Source organism: Hyla sarda, chromosome 4 (assembly GCF_029499605.1).
Source record: "Hyla sarda isolate aHylSar1 chromosome 4, aHylSar1.hap1, whole genome shotgun sequence".
Classification (NCBI taxonomy): Eukaryota; Metazoa; Chordata; class Amphibia; order Anura; family Hylidae; genus Hyla; species Hyla sarda.
Window position 1 is genome coordinate 349,706,526 of NC_079192.1, and position 26,836 is coordinate 349,733,361.

Consider the following 26,836-nt stretch of genomic DNA (forward strand, 5'->3'; position numbering starts at 1 on the left):
AGCTGAAGGCACACTGAGTTAAGTAGCAAACCAGTGTGTCTCCAGCTGTTGCATAACTACAATCCCCAGCATCCCCAGCCAAAGTAGTATGCCTCCTGCTGTTGCATAACTACAACACCCAGCATGCCCTTCCGCTGTCCGTACATGCTGGGGGTTGTAGCTTTTGCAACAGCTGAAGGCACACTGGTTGCAAAACACTGAGTTTGTTACCAAACTCGGTGTTTCACAACCAGTGTGCCTCCAGCTGTTGCAAAACTACAACTCCCAGCATGCACTGATAGACCGCACATGCTGGGAGTTGTAGTTTTGCAACAGCTGGATGTTTCTCCCCCCCAATGTGAACGTACAGGGTACACTCACATGGGCGGAGGATTACAGTAAGTATCCGGCTGCAAGTTTGAGCTGCGGCAAATTTTCTGCCGCAGCTCAAACTGCCAGCGAGAAACTACTGTGAACCCCCCGCCCATGCGACTGTACCCTAAAAACACTACCCTAACACAAAATAAAAAGTAAAAAACACTACATATACACATACCCCTACACAGCCCCCCTCCCCAATAAAAATGAAAAACGTCTGGTACGCCAAAACGGAGCCTCCAGCTGTAGCAAAACAACTACTCCCAGTATTGCCAGATAGCCGTTGACTGTCCAGGCATGCTGGGAGTTTTACAATAGCTGGAGGCACCCTGTTTGGGAATCACTACCGTAGAATACCCCTATGTCCACCCCTATGCAAGTCCCTAATTTAGGCCTCAAATGCGCATGGCGCTCTCACTTTGGAGCCCTGTCGTATTTCAAGGCAACAGTTTAGGGTCACAAATGGGGTATCGCCGTACTCGCCGTAATTTGTGTTACAAATTTTGGGGGGTATTTTCTGCTATTACCCTTTTTAAAAATGTTAAATTTTTGGGAAACCAAGCATTTTAGGTAAAATGTTTTTTTTTTTTTTTTACATACGCAAAAATTGTGAATCACCTGTGGGGTATTAAGGTTCACATTACCCCTTGTTATGTTCCCCAAGGGGTTTCGTTTCCAAAATGGTATGCCATGTGTTTTTTTTTTTTTTGCTGTTCTGGCACCATAGGGGCTTCCTAAATACGGCATGCCCCCAGAGCAAAATTTGCTTTCAAAAAAGCCAAATGTGACTCCTTCTCTTCTGAGACCTGTAGTGCGCCAGCAGAGCACTTTTCACCCCCATATGGGGTGTTTTCTGAATCGGGAGAAATTGGGCTTCAAATTTTGGGGGGTATTTTCTGCTATTATCCTTTTTAAAAATGTAAAATTTTTGGGAAACCAAGCATTTTAGGTAAAACATTTTTTTTTTTTTTTACATATGCAAAAGTCGTGAATCACCTGTGGGGTATTAAGGTTCACTTTACCCCTTGTTACGTTTCCTGAGGGGTCTAGTTTCCAAAATGGTATGCCATGTGGTTTTTTTTTGCTGTCCTGGCACCATAGGGGCTTCCTAAAGGTGACATGCCCCCCAAAAACCATTTGTCGCTCCTTCCCTTCTGAGCCCTCTACTGCGCCCGCCGAACACTTTACATAGACATATGAGGTATGTGCTTACTCGAGAGAAATTTGGTTTCAAATACAAGTAAAAATTTTCTCCTTTCTACCAATTGCAAAAATTAAAAAATTGGGTCTACAAGAACATGCGAGTGTAAAAAATGAAGATTGTGAATTCTCTCCTTCACTTTGCTGCTATTCCTGTGAAACACCTAAAGGGTTAATACACTTATTGAATGTCATTTTGAATAGTTTGGGGGGTGTAGTTTTTATAATGGGGTCATTTATGGGGTATTTCTAATATGAAGACCCTTCAAATCCACTTCCAACCTGAACTGGTCCATGAAAAATAGCGAGTTTGAAAATTATGTGAAAAATTTCAAAATTGCTGCTGAACTTTGAAGCCCTCTGGTGTCTTCCAAAAGTAAAAACTCATAAATTTTATGATGCAAACATAAAGTAGACATATTGTATATGTGAACCCAAAATTTTTTTATTTTGAATATCCATTTTCCTTACAAGCAGAGAGCTTCAAAGTTAGAAAAATGCAAACTTTTCATTTTTTTCATCAAATTTTGGGATTTTTCACCAAGAAAGGATGCAAGTTACCATAACATTTTACCACTAAGTTAAAGTAGAATATGTCACGAAAAAACCATCTCAGAATCAGAATGATAACTAAAAGCATTCCAGAGTTATTAATGTTTAAAGTGACAGTGGTCAGAATTGCAAAAAACGCTCTGGTCCTTAAGGTGTAAAATGGCCTGGTCCTTAAGGGGTTAATGCTACAGACACAAGAAATATGCAGCAAATAGTAGAACAAAAAAAGATGGAAGCAGACCTTATATGTATGAGTATAGCTAAGGAATGTGAATAACAGATGATATGGCTAGTTATATTCAAATATTTATTCTATATATTTACATAAAAACAGCCAAATAACATCATAGCAGGGCCCATGCGTCCAATGTAGTGGTTAGATTGGGGTACACAGGAATAGTGGCTAGATGCGTTTCCCCTTCTTCAGTAATGATAAAGTGACGATAAAATGATGATGAAGTGTCACTATAGCGCTACTGTAGAAGGGGACCCCTGAAACGCATTTAGCCAGTATAACTGTGTACCCTAATACAACTTTACTTAGTATAACAACTACAAACTCTATATCATTCCTTGCAACATCTGGAACCCCTCAACAGGGTACCACTGCAGCGTGCGCGCTGACATCCCCATATTCACACGAGGACGCCGGCATCCACCTCCGAACCGCATTACATCTATCACCATACCCTTACCTCCAGTCCCCCAGTCACGGCCACTAGTCCATGCCAGCCCAAGACTGTAAGGAGGAGAAGAGGACATCACGACCTGAAGCAAAAATCAAGCGGGCATCCTGAGACTTTTAGTAGCCACAATACATCTTACAGCTATTACTCCATGCAGGACGCAGTCTGTGCCAGCCTGCACGATCACGATCTTCATTTCCATTATCATCTCCCTTGTGCTCCAATCTTTCTTATTATACAAGGATAAGTATTGCTATTTTAAGTTTTATTTTCAATTCATAGTTGGTATATTACTCTAAAACAGCTTGTTTTACTCTTATTGCAACCACTATTCTAACCACTACATCGGACGCATGGGCCCTGCTATGATGTTAGTTGGATATTTTTAGGAATATATATATATATATATATATATATATATATATAGAATAAATAATGAATATAACTAGCCAGATGACCTGTTATTTACATTCCTTAGCTATACTCATACCTAGAAGGTCTGCATCCATCTGTTTTTATTCTACTATTTATTAACACGTTGGGTACCGTGGATTGTAGTCACCTCAGTATTTGGATCCATTGACCCTGATTTGTAGTGTGAGCCTCCAGAATTTTGTATTTATGCAGCAAATCCCATTTGTGAAGATCAAAGCCAATGGCTCGATAAAAATGGAGAAAAAAATGTTTTATAGAGTAGACACTGTACATTACAAACCGTAACTTTTAGACCAGAAACGGCTGAAAATGTAGATAATGCTTTTGTGGACGCTGGAATCAGGAAATTCTGCTTTGTGAACAGAGCAGCAGAATCCTATTGAAATATATTGGACTCTATATATATTGGACTATAAATGTCCGTGCAGAAGATTCACATCAAATCCTGCACGGACATTCTGCCATGTTAATGTAGCCTTTTTCTCATTTTCTGCTGCAGAAAATCTGCAGCATATCTGCAACCTGTGTTTCTAGCTGCAAACTCTATTACACGGAAGCGACTGTTGGATTTGTTGCCCTTGAAAGCATTTTGAGAGGTCATTTTGTTAATGGAATAACATTCCTAAATGTGTTAAGCATGAGCAGGTTTAAGCTCGGCATTATGCATGCATGTTGTCTTTTTTCAATTATCTTCTTCTTTAACAAACATATTTATAGCTCTCACTAAAAGTGAAATTTTAATCCTGTATACTAATGGGAAGCTGTGTCTGCGGCTCATTCAGAATTCATCTCATAGCCTTAACTTTAAATCTTTAATTTCATTAAACTATTTGCTACTATCCATTCAATCTCTAGAAACTATTTCTTTAGTTAAAATGTGAGCGGAAGATTAAGGCGATCATTGAATAATAGATTGTGATACAAAAATAAACACCATTAAACACTTTTAGATTCTTTATGGAAACAGTATACTGGGTCTTTAAAGGGGTACTCCGCTGCTCAGTATTTGGAACAAAATGTTCTGAATGCTTAGAGCTGGCGCTGGGAGCTTGTGATGTCATAGCCCCACCCCCTCAATGCAAGTCTATGGGAGGGGGCGTGGCGGCTTATACTTACTATACTACATTTTAATATCTTCTGCATATCTTTATGTTAAATGAATTATTCATTTTGGCTATATTGTGCCCATATTTGGCATATATGCTATTGCTATGAGTACAAGTCCCACTGGGGCTTGTGACTTTCTGTGATTTCTACACTATCAAAAAGCTGCTGTGAAATTTTTTATGTAAACTGGACTCTCACCCCTTTGAAAATATCATGTAAAGCCGACAATATACATGGACACTCCTACTTTTACAAAACTGACGTGAACAGTGTAAACCGCGGCACAAAGCTCTTTGAAAATGTGATTGATACTTTCCGCGCCTACATTTTTGAGAATCTCCCCCCGTGTCTCCACATACAGCTATTTCCACCACTGCACCCAATAAAGGTGCTTTCACATCATGTATTTGCATATGGATTGCTACTTTTATCTTAGCTGAAAATAATAGTTTACAGCATAAGGGCTCATTCCTATTGCCGCTGTGCACTGTTCCATTTAGGGTCTCTTTAGCGTCAAACAAAAAAGCCGAACAGAACTTTTACACAACAGACACCGCCGGGTCCTTCTGGATCCCATTGACTTAAAGGGGTATTCCAGGAAAATTTTATAAATTTTATAGATATATATATATATATATCAACTGGCTCTAGAAAGTTAAACAAATTAATAAATTACTTCTATTAAAAAATCTTAATCCTTTCAGTACTTATGAGCTTCTGAAGTTAAGTTTGTTCTTTTCTGTCTAAGTGCTCTCTGATGACACGTGTCTCGGGAAACGCCCAGTTTAGAAGAGGTTTGCTATGGGGATTTGCTTCTAAACTGGGCGTTTCCCGAGACACGTGTCATCAGAGAGCACTTAGACAGAAAAGAACAACCTTAACATCAGAAGCTCATAAGTACTGAAAGGATTAAGATTTTTTAATAGAAGTAATTTACAAATCTGTTTATTATTCTGGAGCCAGTTGATATATATATATAAAAAAAAAGTTTTTTCCGGGATAACACCTTTAAGGGGTAGTCCATTTATTTAATTTCCTCATGTAATGATAAATATATCTTCCCAAGCAAGTAATGCACAGTTGCAGAGCTTTATAAAGCAATAATCAGTGTGAAATGCAGCAAAATTAGCTATCCTACGACCACTCTGCCTCCCCCTAACTGCCTCTGGTCCCCACCCTTGGAGACAGAGACCATGTGACTTTTACGCTTTCTATGGGGCCTGGCTTGCAGTTCTCTCTAATTCCTTGTAAGCCACGCCCCCTAGAAGCCTCTGCACAGAAAAAAGATCTGACAACACTGAGGGAGTGAGGAAGTTTAGAGGCTGGGGGTTTGGCTGCAGAAATCTTTAGCTAAGCAGAGGAGAGACAGAAGAGGATGATGTGTCAAATGTGGGGGAAGCAAGAGAGATCTTGATGTGTGATGAGACAAACTGTCTCTCTTATGAAGCAGAGCTGTGTGTGTGTGTCTCTTATAAAGCAGAGTTGTGTGTGTGTGTGTGTGTGTCTCTTATAAAGAAGAGCTATGTGTGTGTGTCTCTTATAAAGCAGAGCTGTGTGTGTGTCTCTTATAAAGCAGAGTTGTGTGTGTGTGTGTGTCACTTATGAAGCAGAGCTATGTGTGTGTGTCTCTTATAAAGCAGAGCTATGTGTGTGTGTCTCTTATAAAGCAGAGCTATGTGTGTGTGTGTGTCACTTATGAAGCAGAGCTATGTGTGTGTGTCTCTTATAAAGCAGAGCTATGTGTGTGTCTCTCTTATAAAGCAGTTATGTGTGTGTGTCTCTTATAAAGCAGAGCTATGTGTGTGTGTCTCTTATAAAGCAGAGTTGTGTGTGTGTGTCACTTATGAAGCAGAGCTATGTGTGTGTCTCTTATAAAGAAGAGCTATGTGTGTGTGTCTCTTATAAAGCAGAGCTGTGTGTGTGTCTCTTATAAAGCAGAGTTGTGTGTGTGTGTGTGTCACTTATGAAGCAGAGCTATGTGTGTGTGTCTCTTATAAAGCAGAGCTATGTGTGTGTGTCTCTTATAAAGCAGAGCTATGTGTGTGTGTGTGTCACTTATGAAGCAGAGCTATGTGTGTGTGTCTCTTATAAAGCAGAGCTATGTGTGTGTGTCTCTTATAAAGCAGAGTTATGTGTGTGTGTCTCTTATAAAGCAGAGCTATGTGTGTGTGTCTCTTATAAAGCAGAGTTGTGTGTGTGTCACTTATGAAGCAGAGCTATGTGTGTGTGTCTCTTATAAAGCAGAGCTATGTGTGTGTGTGTCACTTATGAAGCAGAGCTATGTGTGTGTGTGTCACTTATGAAGCAGAGCTATGTGTGTGTCTCTTATAAAGCAGAGCTATGTGTGTGTCTCTTATAAAGCAAAGCTATGTGTGTGTCTCTTATAAAGCAGAGCTATGTGTGTGTCTCTTATAAAGCAGAGCTATGTGTGTGTGTCTCTTATAAAGCAGAGCTATGTGTGTGTCTCTTATAAAGCAGAGCTATGTGTGTGTCTCTTATAAAGCAGAGCTATGTGTGTGTCTCTTATAAAGCAGAGCTATGTGTGTGTCTCTTATAAAGCAGAGCTATGTGTGTGTGTCTCTTATAAAGCAGAGCTATGTGTGTGTGTCTCTTATAAAGCAGAGCTATGTGTGTGTCTCTTATAAAGCAGAGCTATGTGTGTGTCTCTTATAAAGCAGAGCTATGTGTGTGTGTCACTTATGAAGCTGAGCTATGTGTGTGTCACTTATGAAGCAGAGCTATGTGTGTGTCACTTATGAAGCAGAGCTATGTGTGTGTGTGCATCACTTATGAAGCAGAGCTATGTGTGTGTGTGTCACTTATGAAACAGGGTTGTGTGAGTCTCATGAAGCAGAGCTGTGTGTCTCTTATAAAGCAGCCTCTGGTTGCCTTGGCATTCCTGGAGTTTTAGTTTTGCAACATCTGGAGGCACCCTGGTTGGAAAACACTGATTTTATATGTGTGTGTGTGTATGTATATATATATATATATATATATATATATATATATATATATACATATATATATATATATACATATATATATATTACGCACAATTACTTATATGAAAAAAATAATGTGTGTATATGAATTTTTATTTTATTTTCCCACAGCAACCAATCCCAGCTCAGGTTTCTCTTTAGTAGAGCTAATTAGCTGAGCTGTGATTGGTTGCTGTGGGAGAAATCACTTAATTTATTTCCTTTACATATATATATTTTTCATTTATAAAATTCTATCTATCTATCTATCTATCTATCTATATATACTATGTAGTAGTGTTTCCCAAAAAGGGTGCCTTCAGCTGTTTAAAAACTTTAAAACTTCAACTCTACGCATACACAGATGGACTTTGACATTTTGGGAATGCTGGGAGTTGTAGTTTTGCAACATTTTGTGAATCAATGCTATATAGTACAGCAGATGAAAGCAGAATGCGAATGGTTGCTTAGCAACCTTCTGAGCATTGGAGCTTGCCAAGTGATTGGGGCAAAAAATGGAAGTTAGGGGGAAGTGAGCACAAAGTGGCAGCAAAGAATGCTGGGACCTGTCGTTTAAAGACAGCATGTGGGGAAGGGAACAAGTAGGATGGCAGAAAAGGTTTATCAGAGCCACGTACAGGAGATAAAAAGGTCACAGTACAATAATAGATACAAGGTTAATATCCTAAGCTGATCTGAGTTCTTTTTTAATTTTTTTATTCAGTTCTTTTGATAACCCCTTTAAATGGGGACCGTGGGATGTCTGGTATTTATGAGGAGTTGAGCAGAGAAAAAAAAAACTTTACATGTTGTACTTCTTTCTCTGCTCAACTCCCATCCCTCAAATGGTTTGAACGACTGAAATCCCTTTAGCGGAGCCCAGCAGCATTGTGAACGTAGCCTAATTCCAATCATGGTCTGACAGCAGGATAGCAGTTTAAATATACGGTTAATGTTGTAGCCAGAGACTTGTCCCAGACTACAGCAATGATAATACAGATTTACCTGAAGTCTCATTCAAGTCTATGGGACCTCTGGCAAATCCATATCCTGATTTAAGTAAATCAGCTATTTGGATACATTTGGGGGAAGTACACGTGATGCAGAAACAGGAAAATGGCAGAAAAAAATTAATTGATTTACACATACAATGATAAACCCCACCCTATATTTCCACACAGTTTACCGTATTTTTCGCTATATAAGACGCTCCGGCAAATAAGACGCAATTTTAAAGGGTGAAAATCTAGAAAAAAAAGATTCTGAACCTTCAACCTGCGGACCTCCAGATGTTACAAAACTACAACTCCCAGCAAGCCCGGACAGCCATTGGCTGTCCGGGCATGCTGGGAGTTGTAGTTTTGCAACATCTGGAGGTCCGCAGATTGAAGACCATTGGTATAGGAGGTAATACTCACGTGTCCCCGCCGCTCCGGACCCGTCCCCGCTGCCCTGGATGTCGCCCTCAATCGCTGTCACCGCGTCCCCAGGGTGTCCCGGTCGCTCCGGAACATCTCTGCTGCCGGGTATCCTCGCTCTCCGTCGCCGCCATCACGTCGCTACGCACCTACTGGATAACGCCGCTCCTACTGGATAACGGGACGGCGTGCACGACGATGTGATGACGACGGAGGAGAGCGCCGGCCATGCAGGGGATCCCGGCATGGAGCAGACAACGAGGAGGCAGGTGAGGTCCCTCCCGGTGTCCTGTAAGCTGTTCGGGACACCGCAATTTCACCGCGGCGGTCCCAAACAGCTCGACTGAGCACCCGGGTTAGTGTCACTTTCGCTTCAGACGCGGCGGTCAGCTTTGATCGCCGCGTCTGAAGGGTTAATACAGGGCATCACTGCGATCGGTGATGTCCAATATCAGTCATGGGTCCCGGCCGTTGTTGGCCGCAGGGACCGCCGCGATAGGACAGGTTTTAATGTGTATTTGCCGTATAAGGCGCACCAACTCCCCCCCCCCCCCCCCCCCACAGTTTTGGGGAAGAAAAAGTGCGTCTTATACGGCGAAAAATACGGTAGTTTTATTTTTTTTCCTTCACAAACAAGTGAACATTTTTAGATATATACAATTTAGCAGTTAATTCAATAAACATCCAAGGAGTATATAATTTTAGTGTGATCTCAATTTAAACAAATTACTAAATTCTATTGTTACAACTTGTTATAACAGCAATATTATCCATTTATCGTGAGAAGGTCATAATAACAGGAAATTGGTTTAAGCAATCTCTCTGTATATATGAAAGTAATCTGCCTCTAGCAAACCTTATGAAATTGGATTTTGTAGGTGAATGGTATAAGCCCTATAATATGTTAACCAAACAATTTACTTAGATAGTAATGGACTTGTAATTATATTATAATTATGTTGGTCAACATTTGTGTAAATATTTCCATGTAATTTGGCAAGTACTTTGGCCTTGAATCAAATTGTAAAACAATAGTTTAAGATTAGAGCAACACTTTATTTTTAATACACATAAATGCAAAGCTTGCAAACATTGTATCAGAATGTAAAATGGTCTAATTATAGTATTGCCTTTCCCCTGAAAAAAAAAAAAAGATTTAATTTCTTTTATATGTACAGCATTGCCTTTAGCTTTAAAGTGGACAAACTATTTAAAAAGTACCTGTCACCAAATAAACTGTTCTCAACTACCTCAGGCTATGTTCCCTAACTACTCCTTACACCCCTCCTGCCCTTAAAAACTATTGTATCATACCTTTCTTCATGCTCGCATAGTGCAATTTCCTAGCAGTAGAAAGGGGGCCTTTTCCAGCAGGCATGACATCATTGAAGTCAATTGGGGGACAACTTCCGCCCTCACATTGTTGCAGCATTGCTGTCAGTCTGTGTTGCTATCTGTGAGAATCTGTGGAGCTTTCACTTTCTGTGCAGCTGACAATCAAGCTCCAGTACTCCTGCCAGGAAGGGAGGAGACCAAACTCACTGTATTAATTGTGGCAGGGAACAGAGCAGAGCCACCTAGTGGCTGTTTTTATATTACATTTTAACCCCTTAAAGACCATAGGTTTTTCATTTTTGCACCTTCATGTTTTCCTCCTCACCTTCTAAAAATCATAACGCTTAAAATTTTCCACCTACAGACCCATATGAGGGCTTGTTTCTTGTGCCACAAATTTTACTGTGCAAATTTTACTTAGCGCTGCGGAATCTGTAGGCGCTATATAAATAAATTATTATTAAATTATTATTATAATGACATCAATAATTTTCCACAAAATCTACGGCTAAACCAGAAATAAAATATTTGTGGGGCTGAATAAAATTTAAAAGAAAACATCATTTTTTTACTTTTAGGGGCTTCTGTTTCTACGCAGCGCACTTTTCGGTAAAAATGACACCTTATCTTTATTCTGTGGGTCCATATGATTAAAATGATACCCTACTTATATAGGTTTGATTTTGTTTTATGCACGAAAATTAGTAGATTTAAAATGTCCTCTTCTGACCCCTATAACTGACCCCTATTTTTCCATATACTAGCTGAGTACCCGGCATTGCCCGGTTTTTCCTTCCTAATCCCTGTTGGGGAGGAAAATAAACAAAGGAGGAAGCTTTTGACGTCATATCCACTCCTCATATATTCTTGTCATATCCCAACCTCCTATCCTGACCTCCTATCCCGTCCTCCTATCTCGACCTCCTATCCCGACCTCCTGTCCTGACCTCTTATACCGTCCTCCTATCCTATCCTCCTATCCTGTCCTCCTATCCCGACCTCCTATCTCGACCTCCTATCCTGACCTCCTATCCTGTCCTCCTATTCCGTCCTCCTATCTCGACCTCCTATCTCGACCTCCTATCCTGATCTCCTATTCCGACCTCCTTTCCCATCCTCATATCTCGACCTCCTATCCCGGCCTCCTATCCCATCCTCCAGTCTCGAGCTCCTATCTCGACCTCCTATCCAGACCTCCTATCCCATCCTCCTATCCCTACCTCCTTTCCCGTTCTCATATCTTGACCTCCTATCCTGACCTCCTATCCCGTCCTCCTATCCCATCCTCCTATCCCGACCTCATATCCCGACCTCCTATCCCGACCTCCCATCCCGTCCTCCTATCCCGACCCGTAATATGTGTAACAGGTATTGAAATATCTCGTACGGAAGTTATGTGGGAACATACATTTCCCATTGAGTTGCATGGGACTTTAAACAAAAACCCCGACCCTCACAAATGGGGGTAGTTAAGGCTTAAATTAACTATCCTATATTTTAAGTGGACACATAAGTAACATATGACCAAGTATTATCGAAATATCTCCAGCCGTTTGGAAGTTATGCTGTAACATATATTTCCATTGACTTGTATGGGACTTTAAATATAAACCCCGCCCCTGGCAAATGGGGGTGAGTAAGGGTTAAATCACCTATTCTATGTTTGTTGTAGACATATAAGTAACATGTGTGCCAAGTTTCATGTTAATATCTTTAGCCGTTTGGACGTGATGCTGGAACATACACACATACATACACACACACACACACACGTTGAGTTTTATATATATATATAGATGGAGTGGTATGAGGGCTCATTTTGTGCACCATGATCTGAAGTCTTCATCGCTACCATTTTTGTTTTGATGGAACTTTTTGATCAGTTTTTATATATATATTTTTTAGAATATGCAAAGTTTTTGTATGTATACGCCATTGACCCTGCTCAGCAGGTTGATCGCCTCCCCAACTGGACCACAGGGAGTGTTTAACTGTCCCTTTAGATGCCACTGTCAGTTTTGATCTAAAGGGTTAATAGCCGTCCGCGACGATCGCCACATGTCGGCTATTAACACCGGCCCTCAGCTACAGGAATCAGCTGAGGGCTGGCCGCTATGGCATGGGCTCGAGTCGGGAGCCCGCACCATACCCCATTAACGGCACAGGGATGTGTATAAACATCCATGGTCTTTAAAGGGGTTATCCACCATAAGGTGATTTTAGTACGTACCTGGCAGACAGTAATGGACATGCTTAGGAAGGATCTGCGCTTGTCTTGGGGCTAAATGGCTTGGGGCTATTGTTGGCTGTCTGGGCATGCTGGGAGTTGTAGTTTTGCAACAGCTGGAGGTCCGCAGGTTGGAGACCACTGCTGTGCGCTGTATCCCTATGCCCAGGCTGCAAAAGATAAAGAAAATAAACTTTAACTTACCTACGTCGGCCTTACGCTGGGGACGGGAACGTCGGACAGCCGCCAGCCTATCACCGGCCGGAGCGATGTCCTGCCCTGGCCAGTGATAGGTTAAACGCACTATCATGTAAGAAGCCGGCAAGAGCTCCTTACATGATAGTGGGCTCAGTCTATCACTGGCCAGGGCAGGACATCGCTGCGGCCGGTGATAGGCTGGCGGCTGTCCGACGTTCCCGTCCCCAGCGTAAGGCCGACGTAGGTAAGTTAAAGTTTATTTTCTTTATCTTTTGCAGCCCGGGCATAGGGATACAGCGTACAGCAGTGGTCTCCAACCTGCGGACCTCCAGCTGTTGCAAAACTACAACTCCCAGCAGCCGTTGGCTGTCTGGGCATGCTGGGAGTTGTAGTTTTCACAACAACTGGAGGTCCGCAGGTTGGAGACAACTGGCGTACAGTATAGAGTTCCAGCGCAGGTGGCCCCCAAAAAAGAGGAGGAGGGCAGTGCTTGCGGGTGACATATGTGAGTAGTACCCCGCTGGGCTGATAATTAATTGGGGGGGAGCAGAACAGCGCTGGCGGGTAACATAGGATTAGTGTCCCGATGTGGGGACAGCGCTGCGCTGGGCTGATAATTCATTCCCAAGGGGGAGGGGCCCAACCGGTATTGCGGTATGGGAAAAATTTATATCGTGCAGCCCCAAAATTTCGGTATTCGGTATGAACCGATATACCGCCCAGCCCTAGGATAAGATATCAGATCGCCAGGGTCCCGCTGCTTGGGACCCCTGGGATCTCTTCTGCAGCACCCCACTTTCATTACTGCACAGAGCAAACTCGCTCTGTGCATAATGAAGGAGCAGAGCATCGTTACGACATGGCTCCGCCCCCTTGTGACGTCATGGCCCGCCACCTCAATACAAGTTCTGTAGCAGACAAAATGAGCTCTAATCATGAATTATTAAGAAATTATACTGTAAATAACTTCTGTAACCAGTGAACAATATGAGGAATGTTGGGAATTCAGGGGAAAGCTTTCCTCAAAAGGTTAATGTTGCTTAATACAAAATACAGTATAGAGTATGGCTGTCAGGATAGGGGTAAGAACATGCAACCCCATTCTCTACCAGAATCCCTGTCCCTGCTTCCAGTTGGGGGGCAACTAGATAGTGGCTCCCAACTGGGCGATTCCTTCCAGACCAAATGCAAGGGAAAGGGAAGACAGTGGGCTGAAGGTCAGCAAAGTAGGGTCAGTACCAGGATGTCAAGACAAGGTCCAAATCAGTGTGCAGAAGGAAGGTGAAAATGAGGTCATAGGGTTTGAGTCCAGGAGAATGTGTCAAGGTTTAAATAGCAAAGGAAAAATGGGTAATCTGGGTATTCGGCAGAGTCTGAAACACAGCCATATAATCCAGCAGGAACACATGTCTGGCTAGGAAGACCAATTAAGCCGGCTGTGGCCAGCAGCTGCCTGTTTAAATCTGATACTGTCATATAACTTTAACATTGGTGCCGAGCCTGATTTTCTCTGGGTTTGTACTGCCGGATAGGCTAACCAGTATTACTGTCAGCAACAGCATTGGAGTGATGCCATTTGCACTGCAGAGCAGTGAAACTTGGAGCTGCCACTGACTGGACCATGGCTAGATAAGTTTCTAACAATAGCTTTACATGCACTGTGTGGGAGTCAATTACTGTTTATTTATACACAGGCTGTTGTAAACCACATAAGAACAACATCAGAACAAAAATAAATAAATTACATTACTTTCTGTGTTCTCTTGAAAACCATTTGTGTAGTTTTAACTAATTAACCAATACTGGTTTAACTAGCCAAAGAGGAAGAATCTTAAAAATATCAGTATTCGGGTATGGACACGTGAGGCTGCTGCACATTGCTGGCACCTGCTTTTAACCTTTCTACGTGGTGTCTATTAATGCAGAGGGGTGGTGTCTATTGGTGAAGGGAAAGGCTTCCTCACGCCCATTTTCTCCTCTTCGGAATGCTGAAACCTATTTAAATTGGTCACAGCCAAGTGAAATGGTACCCCTGTCCATGACCTTCCGGACCTGCTCTTCCTGACACTCCAAATCTGCTGCCTTCTCAACCCCCCTTACCAGATCTGGATGACATGGCAGCCCTGGCTCCTCTGTCTTCTGTTGTGATGCTGTTTCTGTGTGCCAGGACCTCTCTCTGCAACTGGCCTCTTCTTCAGCATGCGCAGCAGCTTCCAGCAGCACAACGGACAATCCTCATGTGCACAAACAACCTTCACTAACTCCTCTTGAACTTCCTAATTTGCACATCCTCAGGCTCCCTCTCCAATCGGTGGCATGGTCTTAGTGGCCTTGCCACAATGTCCTGTCCAAAAGCTGCATCCAATGGTCTTCTCCTCATCTTATCCAGCGCCGCCTATCAGTTTGGAAGGCACTCCTGTGTCTCCCCTACCTGAGCTCTGTGTTTGATTTGCTGACTTGTTTTTTTTTTTTCTAGGATGGTGACACTGGATTGAGGCATCAGCATGCCCCTTGGCTTCCCTACCCTGGAAGCTTTCCGCTTTACTCTCATTTTCCTCCTCCTTTCTCCCTTTTATAAATTAGTTTCATGTTGTCCTCCCCTTCCCCCCTTCCCTGAGTGTATTTTCATATCATAGTCTGTGTCTCAGACTTAACCTTAGACTGGGACCTAATTTTCATTTAGATGCCAGTTAGTAGTGTATGCTATTCTTTATATTGTGGTGCACCCTGTGAGTTTCCCCTGCCATTTGCCTGACTTTCTCTCCCCCCCCCCCCCCCCACATAGCTGGTATACTTCACCTGGACTAGGTCTCGGTGGTTTGTTCCCCAGTATATTATGCCGTGTCCAGCATCTGCCACAGCAGTCATACTGAAGCTTTTTTGTTATGTTTTTGTTCATTTTTCTTTGTTTGCTGTTTTTTCTATGAATCTGTTTCTCTTTTTCCTAGCTCTCCCCTTCCCTCCTCCTCTTTCTTCCCAGACATGGGGGCCTTGTTCTCGGCAACAGTCATTGTGGTTCCAGGGGGTTCCCTGACTCTTCCTCCTCATGGAAGCTTAATATACCATCCTTTGATGTAAAGATTTTACATCATTTTCATCATAGTAAGGTAAATATTGTGTATTTTAAGAAACATACTTTAAAGCAGGTCACTCTCCCACCCTTAAAAATAAACACTACCCTGTCTGGTTTTGTGTATGGAGGAGGTTATCCACTGAAACGCCTCAATGTGTTCATACAAAAATAAAGTTTTATAGCACATATTACCCTGCTGGACATTTGTCTCTAGAAGTTTCTGCATTTCTGTCAGTGACGATTTACAATGGTCTGTGGTGCGGATAAGAGGCAATTATGGGGTGAACAATTAATGAGTTGCTGTGGCTCTTCACAACTCACTCGCCCATAAGGACTTACAAGTCGTTGTTGATAGAGATGCCCGTTATTTAATTATTTCCCTGTCACTTTGGGGTAGGATATTCACTATTGTCAACGCATTTGCCCCTAATCCAGGCCAAACTGCCTTCTCCATAGTCCAGGAGACTGTGGTGCTTTGCAGGGACTTAAAGGGTTACTCCGCACCCCTAGACATCTTATCCCCTATCCAAAGGAGAGAGGATAAGATGTCAGATCGCTGGGGTCCCGCTGCTAGGGACCCCCGGGATCTCGGCTGCAGCACCCACCTGTACGGCTTTCACCTCACACCGGCAACGCTGGAGGCTTCGGCCAGCATTGCCGGTGTGAGGTGGAAGCTGTACAGGTGGGTGCTGCAGCCGAGATCCCGGGGATCCCCAGCAGCAGGTGGACCCCGGCGTTCTGACATCTTATCCCCTATCCTTTGGATAGGGGATAAGATGTCTAAGGGTGCAGAGTACCCCTTTAAACTTACCCCTGCGTCTTACCCTAAATAATTCCACAGGTTTTCCAAGTCTTTACTATGCAGCTCTCAAACACGTGCTTCTTGGTGCAAATTCAACTGTGTGATTCATGGTGGCTGGAACATCCCTCTGATCAGAATTAGTTTTTTTCTTCCCTGCACGGTTTATACAGTCACCTAGACTATGAGTTGTTTTAGAACAGTGCCCTCCTGTGGTTGCCGTCTTCCATTGTTGGCAATATTCTGTGGTTTGATCATGTGTCTGTGTTTTGTTCTCTCTCAGTGTTCCATTTTAGACAAAGTCCGCTTGGTGGTGGAGATTGAATAAATCCCTACTTTTTGATACAGGAAATGCACCAGATTTATCACAGACTATTGTCAGATTTGTGATTGACTTTTCTGGGGACTCTACCTCCCTTATCTTCAGTGGGAAATGCTTAAATGCATCCTCTGTGGGGTGTTAACTGAAAACAGAACTAGAATCAAAAGGTTAAGAGCACACACCTTGCGACAAGCCTTTCACAAGGTGGGAGATTTACCCAGTTGCCCATAGCAACCAATCAGATTGCTTCTTTCATTTTTAACCAGGCCTCTGCAAAATGAGAGAAGCAATCTGATTAGTTGCTGTGGACAACTGGTCAAATTTTCCTCTGCACATTTTTTGATAAATCTCCCCCAAGGTGTCTGCCATAGAACTGGTACACAAACAATAACTCTGCCTTCTGGTCATCTGGGAACTACAACTAGCTAGACTTGAGGAGAAAGCCCCCCTGGAAGCTTCTTGGGGTCGTCTTCTTTCGGTGGGCCGCAGCTAATTTTATGACTGTGGAAACAAGAGTGGCGGCGAGCTTGCCAGGGCACTACGGTGATGACTTCCAGCAGGCTCCATGGTTCATACAATAGAGGTAAAAACTTTCCACTCCTATTTTGGAGCACTCTATAATCTCCCTCCTGCGCGAGTCCTCCCTTCCCCCTTTTCCCAACTCAATAAGAATACTGTTGTCACATTGAAAGCCCCTTTCTTAATGTTTTATGTATTTAAAGAGGATATTTGGTTTCTGCAAACACCCAGGTGGTTACATTTACAAATAATTTTTATGGCCAACTGGAAAGGTATTTTCTCTTGGGAATTAAAATGTCATAGAGTGATGTTCCCCCACTTGAGGCCCCCTTATATAAGCCATATAGAAGAACTATAGACTTCAATAATATTTTTTTCAGATACCTTATCCGGCCGGATACCTTATGACGTCACATGGGGTGGAGTCTTGACATCACAACACTCCGGCCCCGTGGTCATCACGTTGCACACTCCGAGCCTCCAGGGCTGAGGGGTGCTTTCAATAGTGGGTGCTGAATGACAGATTGCGGGGGTCCCCAGCGGCGGGACCCGCTATTTTGGATAGGGGATAAGATGTATTAGGGCCGGAGTACCCCTTTAATTATACTAATTACCATAGGCAGCACTTTTGCATAGTGCGCTTGCTTGTTCACTCATTGTGAAGTAGGCCAGTGTTTTGAAGCCTGTCACCTCTTTATTTTCATCTATACACTTCAAAAGAAATGAATATCCAAACAAAACCATTACAAGAGTAAAATGTTGTAAAAAGCACAAAATCACCCTCATTAGTGTCGTAAAAGGCTGAGAGACAAGAGATGTCCAATGTCCAATTATATTCTTTTATATTTGATATAGAACTTCATGTTGATTTCTTTCTGTGCACAAAGCTTGAAAGGATATTATCCATTAAAGCATAACAAAATAAATTTCTTTGCAGTGATTTAATTGAATAGGTGTAGAATGTTAAAAGTCTAATGTTTTATTTATTTATTTTGCACAACATATTATGCGAAACAAATAGTCTAGTGTCACTTAGCTGATGAGCTATGAAGGCAGACAGATACATTTCCTGCAGACTGCACTCCAGCTGGCATTTTTTTTTAATGTAAATGCCATTGACCATGTGGTTTAATTGACATAATATTTTATAGTTTATAGTAATATGTTTATTATTGTTTACATTTTTTTTTAAAGGAAAAGAGGGGTAATTCAAACTTTTATTAGGGAAGGAGTTAAATCACATTTATTAACATAGGAGACACAGATTGCATACACTGTTAGATGCTATAACATAGCATAACATTGATCAGTGTTATCAGTGCTCGATTTCTCCAGCCTGCCATGGTTGACTGGTGTATCAGAGCACCAATCAGATGGCGAGGAGGCAGGTAAGGAGCCGTTTTGCCGTCCCCTCAGCTAATCGGGACACCGTGGTTTCAACGCGGTAATCCCGATCAGCTTGAATGAGCAGCCGGTATTGTTTTTTTTTTTTTACATTTTAGATGCTGCAATCAACTTTGAACGCAGTGTCTAAAGGAATAATGCCTGGCATCACCGCGATCAGTGACGTCCGGCATTAGTCATGGGTTCCAGCAGGTCATAGTGGGGACCACTCCTCAATGACAGGCGCTCAGCTCCTAAGCGTGCATCATAGAGGGAAGCGGGCACGAGGGGAACAGGTAGGTCTATCTACACAGGCTAATTGACAGGCCTACAGCCCAACCAAATCTCGCTGAAGCTACTACCAGCTCAATGAAACAAAAAATTCTTCTCACCCTGATCAAACTGGATCCAAATAACTCTGTCTCCAATTTCTTAAACATCACCACTTGACCCCTCCTCGTTTATTACAGGATAGCTGTATCAGGATGACATTGTATCCACAGGACCAGCAGACTTCATTAGCGCTAACTACCCCAAGAGTAACAAAACACTCAACCTATGTCCTCTATGTCCAGACCTTTTAGGCCCCAGGATAGCAGTAGTGGTCAATTCAGTAGCTTACCATATGCTTCATGACAATAAGGTCCAGACTGGCAAAAAAAAAAGCTAATCCCTTTCTTCTCCAGATACTTTTAATTAATTGGCAACCCTACTATGCAGCTTCACACAAGCTCATACAACATCTCTCAGCTTCCAGACCATCATCACCTCAGCAGCATCATGTTTCTCTGACTCTCCTGGAAGTTTTTATTTAATGGCCTACTTCAGACCTACTTAAAACCTAGTTACCAGCCACAGTGACCAAACACCATCACATCTCGGGGTATCATGATAGACTTCATGCAAAAGTGGTAGCTGCCAATACAGTGAAAGAATGCCTGGGATAGGCATAAGGCTATCCTTAAGACAAGATAGGGCCAGGGACTATAGATAATATTCAGGATATTGGGCAGACTAGAAGGATCAAATAGTTTGTATGTGCTGACACATTCTATGTTTTTATAGTCAGAACAGACCGCAGTATCATTGAACGGTCTCTCAGATGCAAAGTGTCAATTCACATTACATATCACATTGGAATTCTCTAGTCCATGTTCTCTAGTGTACCTAGACCCAGTGATATGAATAAATCCTCTAAGTTATGCTAACAGCATAGGGCTTATGCAGAGATGTCATGTTGCAAATATTCTACATTGCAGGCCACCTATAATAGTGAATGTAAAATTGCTCTGCTAATACAACCATCTTATTTTACTTTTCAAAAGTTTTGAGTGTTCAGACCCCGATCAATCAGTAGAACGACTGGGAGGAGAACCGCACTGCACATGCTTCTCTCAATGCTCTGTATCTATGTAAACAGGAAGGTTGCATAGACTTACATTATTAGTCCATCACGTGGCACAGAGCCAGGGGTGAACACACTAAGCATGCACTTCTCCTCCTTCATTCTTGTGATCCTGATTCAGGGTCTGAACACTCACTGAATTTAAAATACTTGGAGAATGTGGACCTTATCTAGTAAGGACATGATTATGACAAAGATATAGTTTTGGTTTTTCATATTTGTTTTCTATTCATAGTAGACTGCTTATAAACAATATTTAGGCAAATCTCTGCTAATAATGTAGAACAGGTTTTGCATTAATCTAAGAGGATCAACTTACAACAGCTAGTGAAAAATTCTGGCTGTTATGACCTACCGTATATACTCGAGTATAAGCCGACCCGAATATAAGATGAGGCCCCTAATTTCGTCCCAAAATCCCAGGAAAAGTTATTGGCTCGAGTATAAGCCTAGGGTGGGAAATACATCATGCCCCCTGTCATCATCCAGACCCCCGTCATTAACACCCTCATCATCATCACCCTGTCATCATCACCGCCTGTCATCATCCCCCCCTTCATCATCACCGCCTGTCATCATCCCCTTGTCATCATCCCACACCCCCCCTTCATCATCCCCTTGTCATCATCCCACACCCCCCTTCATCATCCCCTTGTCATCATCCCACAACCCCCCTTCATCATCCCCTTATCATCATCCCATACCCCCCCTTCATCATCCCCTTGTCAACATCCCACACCCCCCCTTCATCATCCCCTTGTCATCATCCCACACCCCCCCTTCATCATCCCCTTGTCATCATCCCATCATCCCCTTGTCATCATCCCACACCCCCCCCTTCATCATCCCCTTGTCATCATCCCACACCCCCTCTTCATCATCCCCTTGTCATCATCCCACACCCCCTTCATCATCCCTTTGTCATCATCCCCTCCCCCCCTTCATCATCCCCTTGTCATCATCCCACACCCCCCTTCATCATCCCCTTGTCATCATCCCACAACCCCCCTTCATCATCCCCTTGTCATCATCCCACACCCCCCCTTCATCATCCCCTTGTCAACATCCCACACCCCCCCTTCATCATCCCCTTGTCATCATCCCACACACCCCCTTAATCATCCCCTTGTCATCATCCCCTTGTCATCATCCCACACCCCCTCTTCATCATCCCCTTGTCATCATCCCACACCCCATTCATCATCCCCTTGTCATCATCCCCTCCCCCCCTTCATCATCCCCTTGTCATCATCCCACACCCCCCCTTCATCATCCCCCTGTCATCATCCCCTTGTCATCATCCCCACCCCTCTTCATCATCCCCTTGTCATCATCACACACACCCCCTTCATCATCCCCCTGTCATCATCCCCCCCCCCTTCATCATCACCGCTTGTCAATGTCTGATACAGTGGTCTTCCACCTCTGGACCTCCAGATGTTTCAAAACTACAACTCCCAGCAAGCCCGGGCAGCCATCGGCTGTCCGGGCTTGCTGGGAGTTGTAGTTTTGAAACCTCTGGAGGTCCGCAGGTTGAAGACCACTGGGGGGCCTTCGACAACATCCAGCCCCCCACCCTCTCACCCCCTTTAGTTCTGTACTCACCTCCGCTCGGCGGGACGTTAGGGTGCGCTGGTCCGGTGCTGCAGGACCGTCCGGTGGGGAGGTTGTCCGGTGGTATAGTGGTTCCGGGCTGCCATCTTCACCGGGAGGCCTCTTCTCCGAGCTTCGGGCCCGGAATAGAGGCGTTGCCTTGACGACGACGCAGAGGGACGTTGGTAATGAACGTCCCTTTGCGTCGTCGTCAAGGCAACGTGACTATTCCGGGGCCGGGCCCGTAGCGCGGAACCACTATCCCACCGGACGACCTCCCCACCGGACGGTCCTGCAGAACCGGACCAGCGCACCCTAACGTCCCGCCGAGCGGAGGTGAGTACAGAACTAAAGGGGGTGAGAGGGGGGGCTCGATGATGTCGAAGGCCGCAGTGGTCTTCAACCTGCGGACCTCCAGAGGTTTCAAAACTACAACTCCCAGCAAGCCCGGACAGCCGATGGCTGCCCGGGCTTGCTGGGAGTTGTAGTTTTGAAACATCTGGAGGTCCGCAGGTTGAAGACCACTGAGGGCAGAGAGTTCACTCAAGTATAAGTCTATAAGCTTATACTCGAGTATATACGGTAAATAAAACAAAGGTTTACGAGGGGAAAGCAGAAACTCTAGCAACCGTATCCTGCACCTTTTTCACAGATCTATCTCACAGCACACAGGACATGTACCATTTATCCCCCTTCAGGAAAGATTACACTTGTAAATTACAAAGTTATATAACTTTAGCATGTTCAGCTATATAAAGATAATTTCCTTTGGCTATAGTTCTCCTTTAGGGTAGGGTCACATGTGTCATATTTTGCTGCATATTTACTGCTGCAGACTTTTTTTACCTATTGAAGTCAATGGGTAGAAAAATCAGCTGTGTTTTACTACCCATTGACTTTAATACATAGGAAAATATGCAGCAGCAAACAAGCAGAAAAATACAGCAAGTGTGACCCTGCCGTTTAAACATATTTACAAATACAAGTAATTATCAGAACTCAAATAGTTTTTGAAAGACAGCTCTATCAATATAGGCTGAATTTTTTTGCTTGTTGGCAGTTTTCTTTTCTGCTCAGGGATGGGCAGTTTCATAGTTCTAGTCACACAGTGAATATACAGCCAAATAGACTGCATCATACACATCTGCTACACTGCATACAGTTCACTTTTTATACTGATATAAAAACTGCTTGCCAGGCTGAATATTCACTGTCTATTATGAGGTAAATATATGTCCTGCTATAGCTGTCTATATTACAGGCTGTAACCAGGGCTGGCCCAAGACATTGTGCTACCCTGGTCCAAGAGTGAAATGCTGTCAACCCCCCCCCCCCCCCTCCAAAAAAAAAGGGGGGGGGGGGGGGGAGAACATTAGGTAGGCAGCAGTTCCACCACATTAGGTAGGTAGCAGTTTCCCCACATTAGGTAGCATAGATTCCCAACATTAGGTAGCATAGATTCCCCCCATTAGGTAGCAGTTTCCCCACATTAGGTAGCCGTTTTCCCACATTAGGTAGCAGTGTCCCCACATTAGGTAGCAGTTTCCCCAAATTAGGTAGCCGTTTTCCCACATTAAGTAGCAGTTTCCCCACATTAGATAACAGTTTCCCCACATTAGGTATCAGTTTTCCAACATTAGGTATCAGTTTTCCCACATTAGGTAACATAGTCCTCCACCCCCCCCCCCCCCCCCCCACACACACACACAGGCACACAGGACACACACAGACAGACACACCCACACAAACAGACATACGGGCAGAAAAACAGACACACTCACCTGACCTGCCAGTGCTTCACCTCTCCGGCAGAGGCCGCAGGCTCAATGTGTTAAAGTGGCCGCTGCACTATTAAGCAACTCTGGCTGCGCCGGCACCGCGGCCACTTTAGAAGAGTGAGCAGCGATGGAGCAGCGACAGGGCTGGCCCAACCATTGACCCAGGTGGCACAAAAAAAAGGGGCAGCAAAGTGCCGCCCCTGAAAAAGTCCCACTGGGTCCCATGGTAGGGCTGGCCCTGGCTGTAAAGCTAAATTCACTGTACACTGTGTGGGGAGAAAAGAGAATTACCATTATGAGGATTAAAACCTATTGATGCCTGACATCATGCATCAAAGCTAATCAAGTGACAGTCAGAAGTTCCACCCTACACAGCTTATTATATAAAAAGGGGGAGTGGCTAAAAAATAAGGCACAGACAAGGACATTTATGTCTTCTAGAGTGAGACATTTAGTTTTATTTACCCTAACAAAATATTAAGTTTGCTGTGGAAAGTGGATCATGGTAAAACGATTTTAAGTATTCTAGTCCTGAGAAGAGTATTTATTTTGAATGGTACACATTTTTTTCATATTACAAAAATAAAGATTTATAAGTAGAGATGAGCGTATTTTTGAAAACTTCTACTCAGCCGATCACTATTAAAAATGGCTATTTCTGGCCTACAGAGAGCCTCAATAGGGGTATAGGACACTTTGTCTTGCTGTCACATGCATAGGGTGTGTGCTGGGTTAGTGAAATAATACTGTTATTCAGTATGATATGCAGATCAGAGGTGTCCCTATTAGAATCATTGTTGCAGAGCGGTACAATGAAAGAGCCTGGAGGTGGAATCAGTATGAGGAGACCATATAGTGGCTGAATGACACAGCGCGGAGGTGGAGGCAATATGAGGAGACCATATAGTGGCTAAATGACAGCGCGGAGGTGGCAGGAGCATGAGGAGAACATATAGTGGCTGAATGACACAGTGTGGAGGTGGTGGCAGCATGAGGAGACCACATAGTGGCTGAATGACACAGCCTGGAGTTGGCGGCAGAATATAGTGGCTGAATGACACAGCCTGGAGGTGGCAAAAGCACAAGGAGACCATATAGTGGCTGAATGACATAGCGTGGAGGTGGCGGCAGCATGAGGAGACCATATAGTGGTTGAATGACACAGCCTGGAGTTGACGGCAGCAGAAGGAGACCACATAGTGGCTGAATGACACAGCCTGGAGTGGCGGCAGCATATAGTGGCTGACTGACAAAGCCTGGAGGTTGCGGAAGTATGAAGAGACCATATAGTGGTCGAATGACACAGCGTGGAGGTGGCGGAAGTATGAAGAGACCATATAGTGGCTGAATGACACAGCGTGGAGGTGGCGGCAGCATGAGGAGACTATATAGTGGCTGAATGACACAGCATGGAGGTAATGGAAGCATGAGGAGACCATATAGTGGCTGAATTATACAGCCTGGAGTTTATGGCAGCATGAGGAGACTACATAGTGGCGGAATGACACAGCCAGGAGTTTATGGCAGCATGAGAACATATGGTGGCTGAATGACACAGCCTGGAGGTGGCAGCAGCATGAGGAGAACATATGGTGGCTGTATGAGGCAACTCGGAGCTGGTTTCAGCATGAGGAGAATATATGGTGGCAGAATAATACACCTGGAGGTGGTAGCAGCAACATCAGGAGTCCAGAAAGTGACCCGGTGACAGAGTGGTGAGATGGGTGGCAATACCAGTACCAGGTGACAAAGGAGGGTGAAAAAAGGATATTGAGGACATGCATTACATAAAACTTAACTTTTAATAATATGCTTAGGATAAAATATATGGACCTCAATTTTTTTTTTCAATCAAACAAAAGGAAATGTGCGCAAAAAACATCATGTGCCACTTTCACCACCAAGTATTGATGTGATGCAAAGACCTCTAAAAGGTGGAAGGGAACAACGTATAGTCCATTGTAATGGGTGGGGGTAAAAACTTTCCCTGTAAGGCCCTACTCTCGCATTGTTAATTCCCTTCTTTGCAAATGTTACTCGCCCTAAAAATCGCACTTTGGTACACACTGACAGGCTCAAGGACTGGCCCACCTACTGTTCCACAAAATTGTGCAGGGCTGGTACTGCGTTCTTGTCACGATTCGGCTGGCTGGAGGTGGATCCTCTGTGCCAGAGAGGGATTGGCGTGGACCGTGTCGGTGGACCGGTTCTAAGTTGCTACTGGTTTTCACCAGAGCCCGCCGCAAAGCGGGATGGTCTTGCAGCGGCGGTAGCAACCAGGTCGTATCCACCGGCAACGGCTCAACCTCTATGACTGCTGAGATAAGTGCGGTACAAGGGAGTAGACAAAAGCAAGGTCGGATGTAGCAGAAGGTCAGGGCAGGCAGCAAGGATCGTAGTCAGGGGCAACTGCAGGAGGTCTGGAATACACAAGGAAACGCTTTCACTGGCACAATGGCAACAAGATCCGGCAAGGGAGTGCAGGGGAAGTGAGGTATAAAGAGGGAAGTGCACAGGTGAAGGTACTGATTAAAACCCATGTGCCAATCAGTGGCGCAGCGGGCCTTTAAATCGCAAAGACCCGTCGCGCGCCCTAGGGAGCGGGGCCGCGCGCGCCGGGACAGCACAGACGGGGAACGAGTCTGGTAAGCGGGGCGGGATGCGCATCGCGAGCGGGCGCGTCCCGCATCGCGAATCGCATCCTGGCTGGGAACATTATCGCAGCGCACCCGGTCAGCAGGTCTGACCGAGGCTCTGCGAATGGGAGAACGCTGTGAGCGCTCCGGGGAGGAGCGGGGACCCGGAGCGCTCGGCGTAACAGTACCCCCCCCCCTTGGGTCTCCTGTTCTTTTTGGTACCTGAGAATTTGAGGATAAGGTTTTTGTCAAGGATGTTGTCCTCGGGTTCCCATGACCACTCCTCTGGGCCGCAATTCTCCCAATCAACAAGAATTTTTTTTTTTACCTCTGACCGTCGTGGATGCCAGAATTTCTTTCACCGAAAAGATGTCAGAGGACCCGGAAACAGGAGTGGGAACAACAACCTTGGGAGAGAAGCGGTTAAGGATGAGTGGTTTAAGGAGAGAGACATGGAAAGCATTGGGAATACGGAGAGAAGGAGGAAGAAGGAGTTTGTAAGAGACAGGGTTGATTTGGCACTTGATTTTGAAAGGACCAAGATAACGTGGTCCCAGTTTATAACTGGGGACACGAAAGCGGACATACTTGGCGGAGAGCCATACTTTGTCTCCGGGAGAAAAAATGGGAGGAATTCTTCTTTGTCTATCGGCATGTTTTTTCATCCGGGATGAGGCCTGTAGGAGAGAATTTTGAGTCTCTTTCCAGATGGTGGAGAAGTCCCGAGTCACCTCATCAACAGCGGGCAAACCAGAAGGCATGGTAGTGGGGAGGGGGGGGGGGGAAGAGGATGACGGCCGTACACCACGAAAAATGGGGATTTAGCGGAAGA

General features: G+C 44.2%; 1 protein-coding gene across 8 annotated transcripts in view; it reads right to left on the bottom strand.

The window, feature by feature from the left end:
- The window catches only part of FSTL4 (follistatin like 4), a 1,659,076-nt gene that overhangs the window by 898,651 nt on the left and 733,589 nt on the right, over positions 1-26,836 (bottom strand). The window contains exons 1-2 of one of the 8 annotated variants that reach the window (XM_056516584.1): positions 14,597-15,135; positions 10,051-10,249 (exon numbers count right to left, since the gene is read on the bottom strand). The exons of the other annotated variants lie outside the window; for them this stretch is intronic. Of the exons in view, the coding sequence (XP_056372559.1) occupies positions 10,051-10,168 (118 nt within the window). The 5' untranslated portion in view covers positions 10,169-10,249; positions 14,597-15,135. Of the gene's footprint in view, positions 1-10,050; positions 10,250-14,596; positions 15,136-26,836 lie in introns of those variants that run through there. 8 annotated transcript variants of the gene reach the window in all.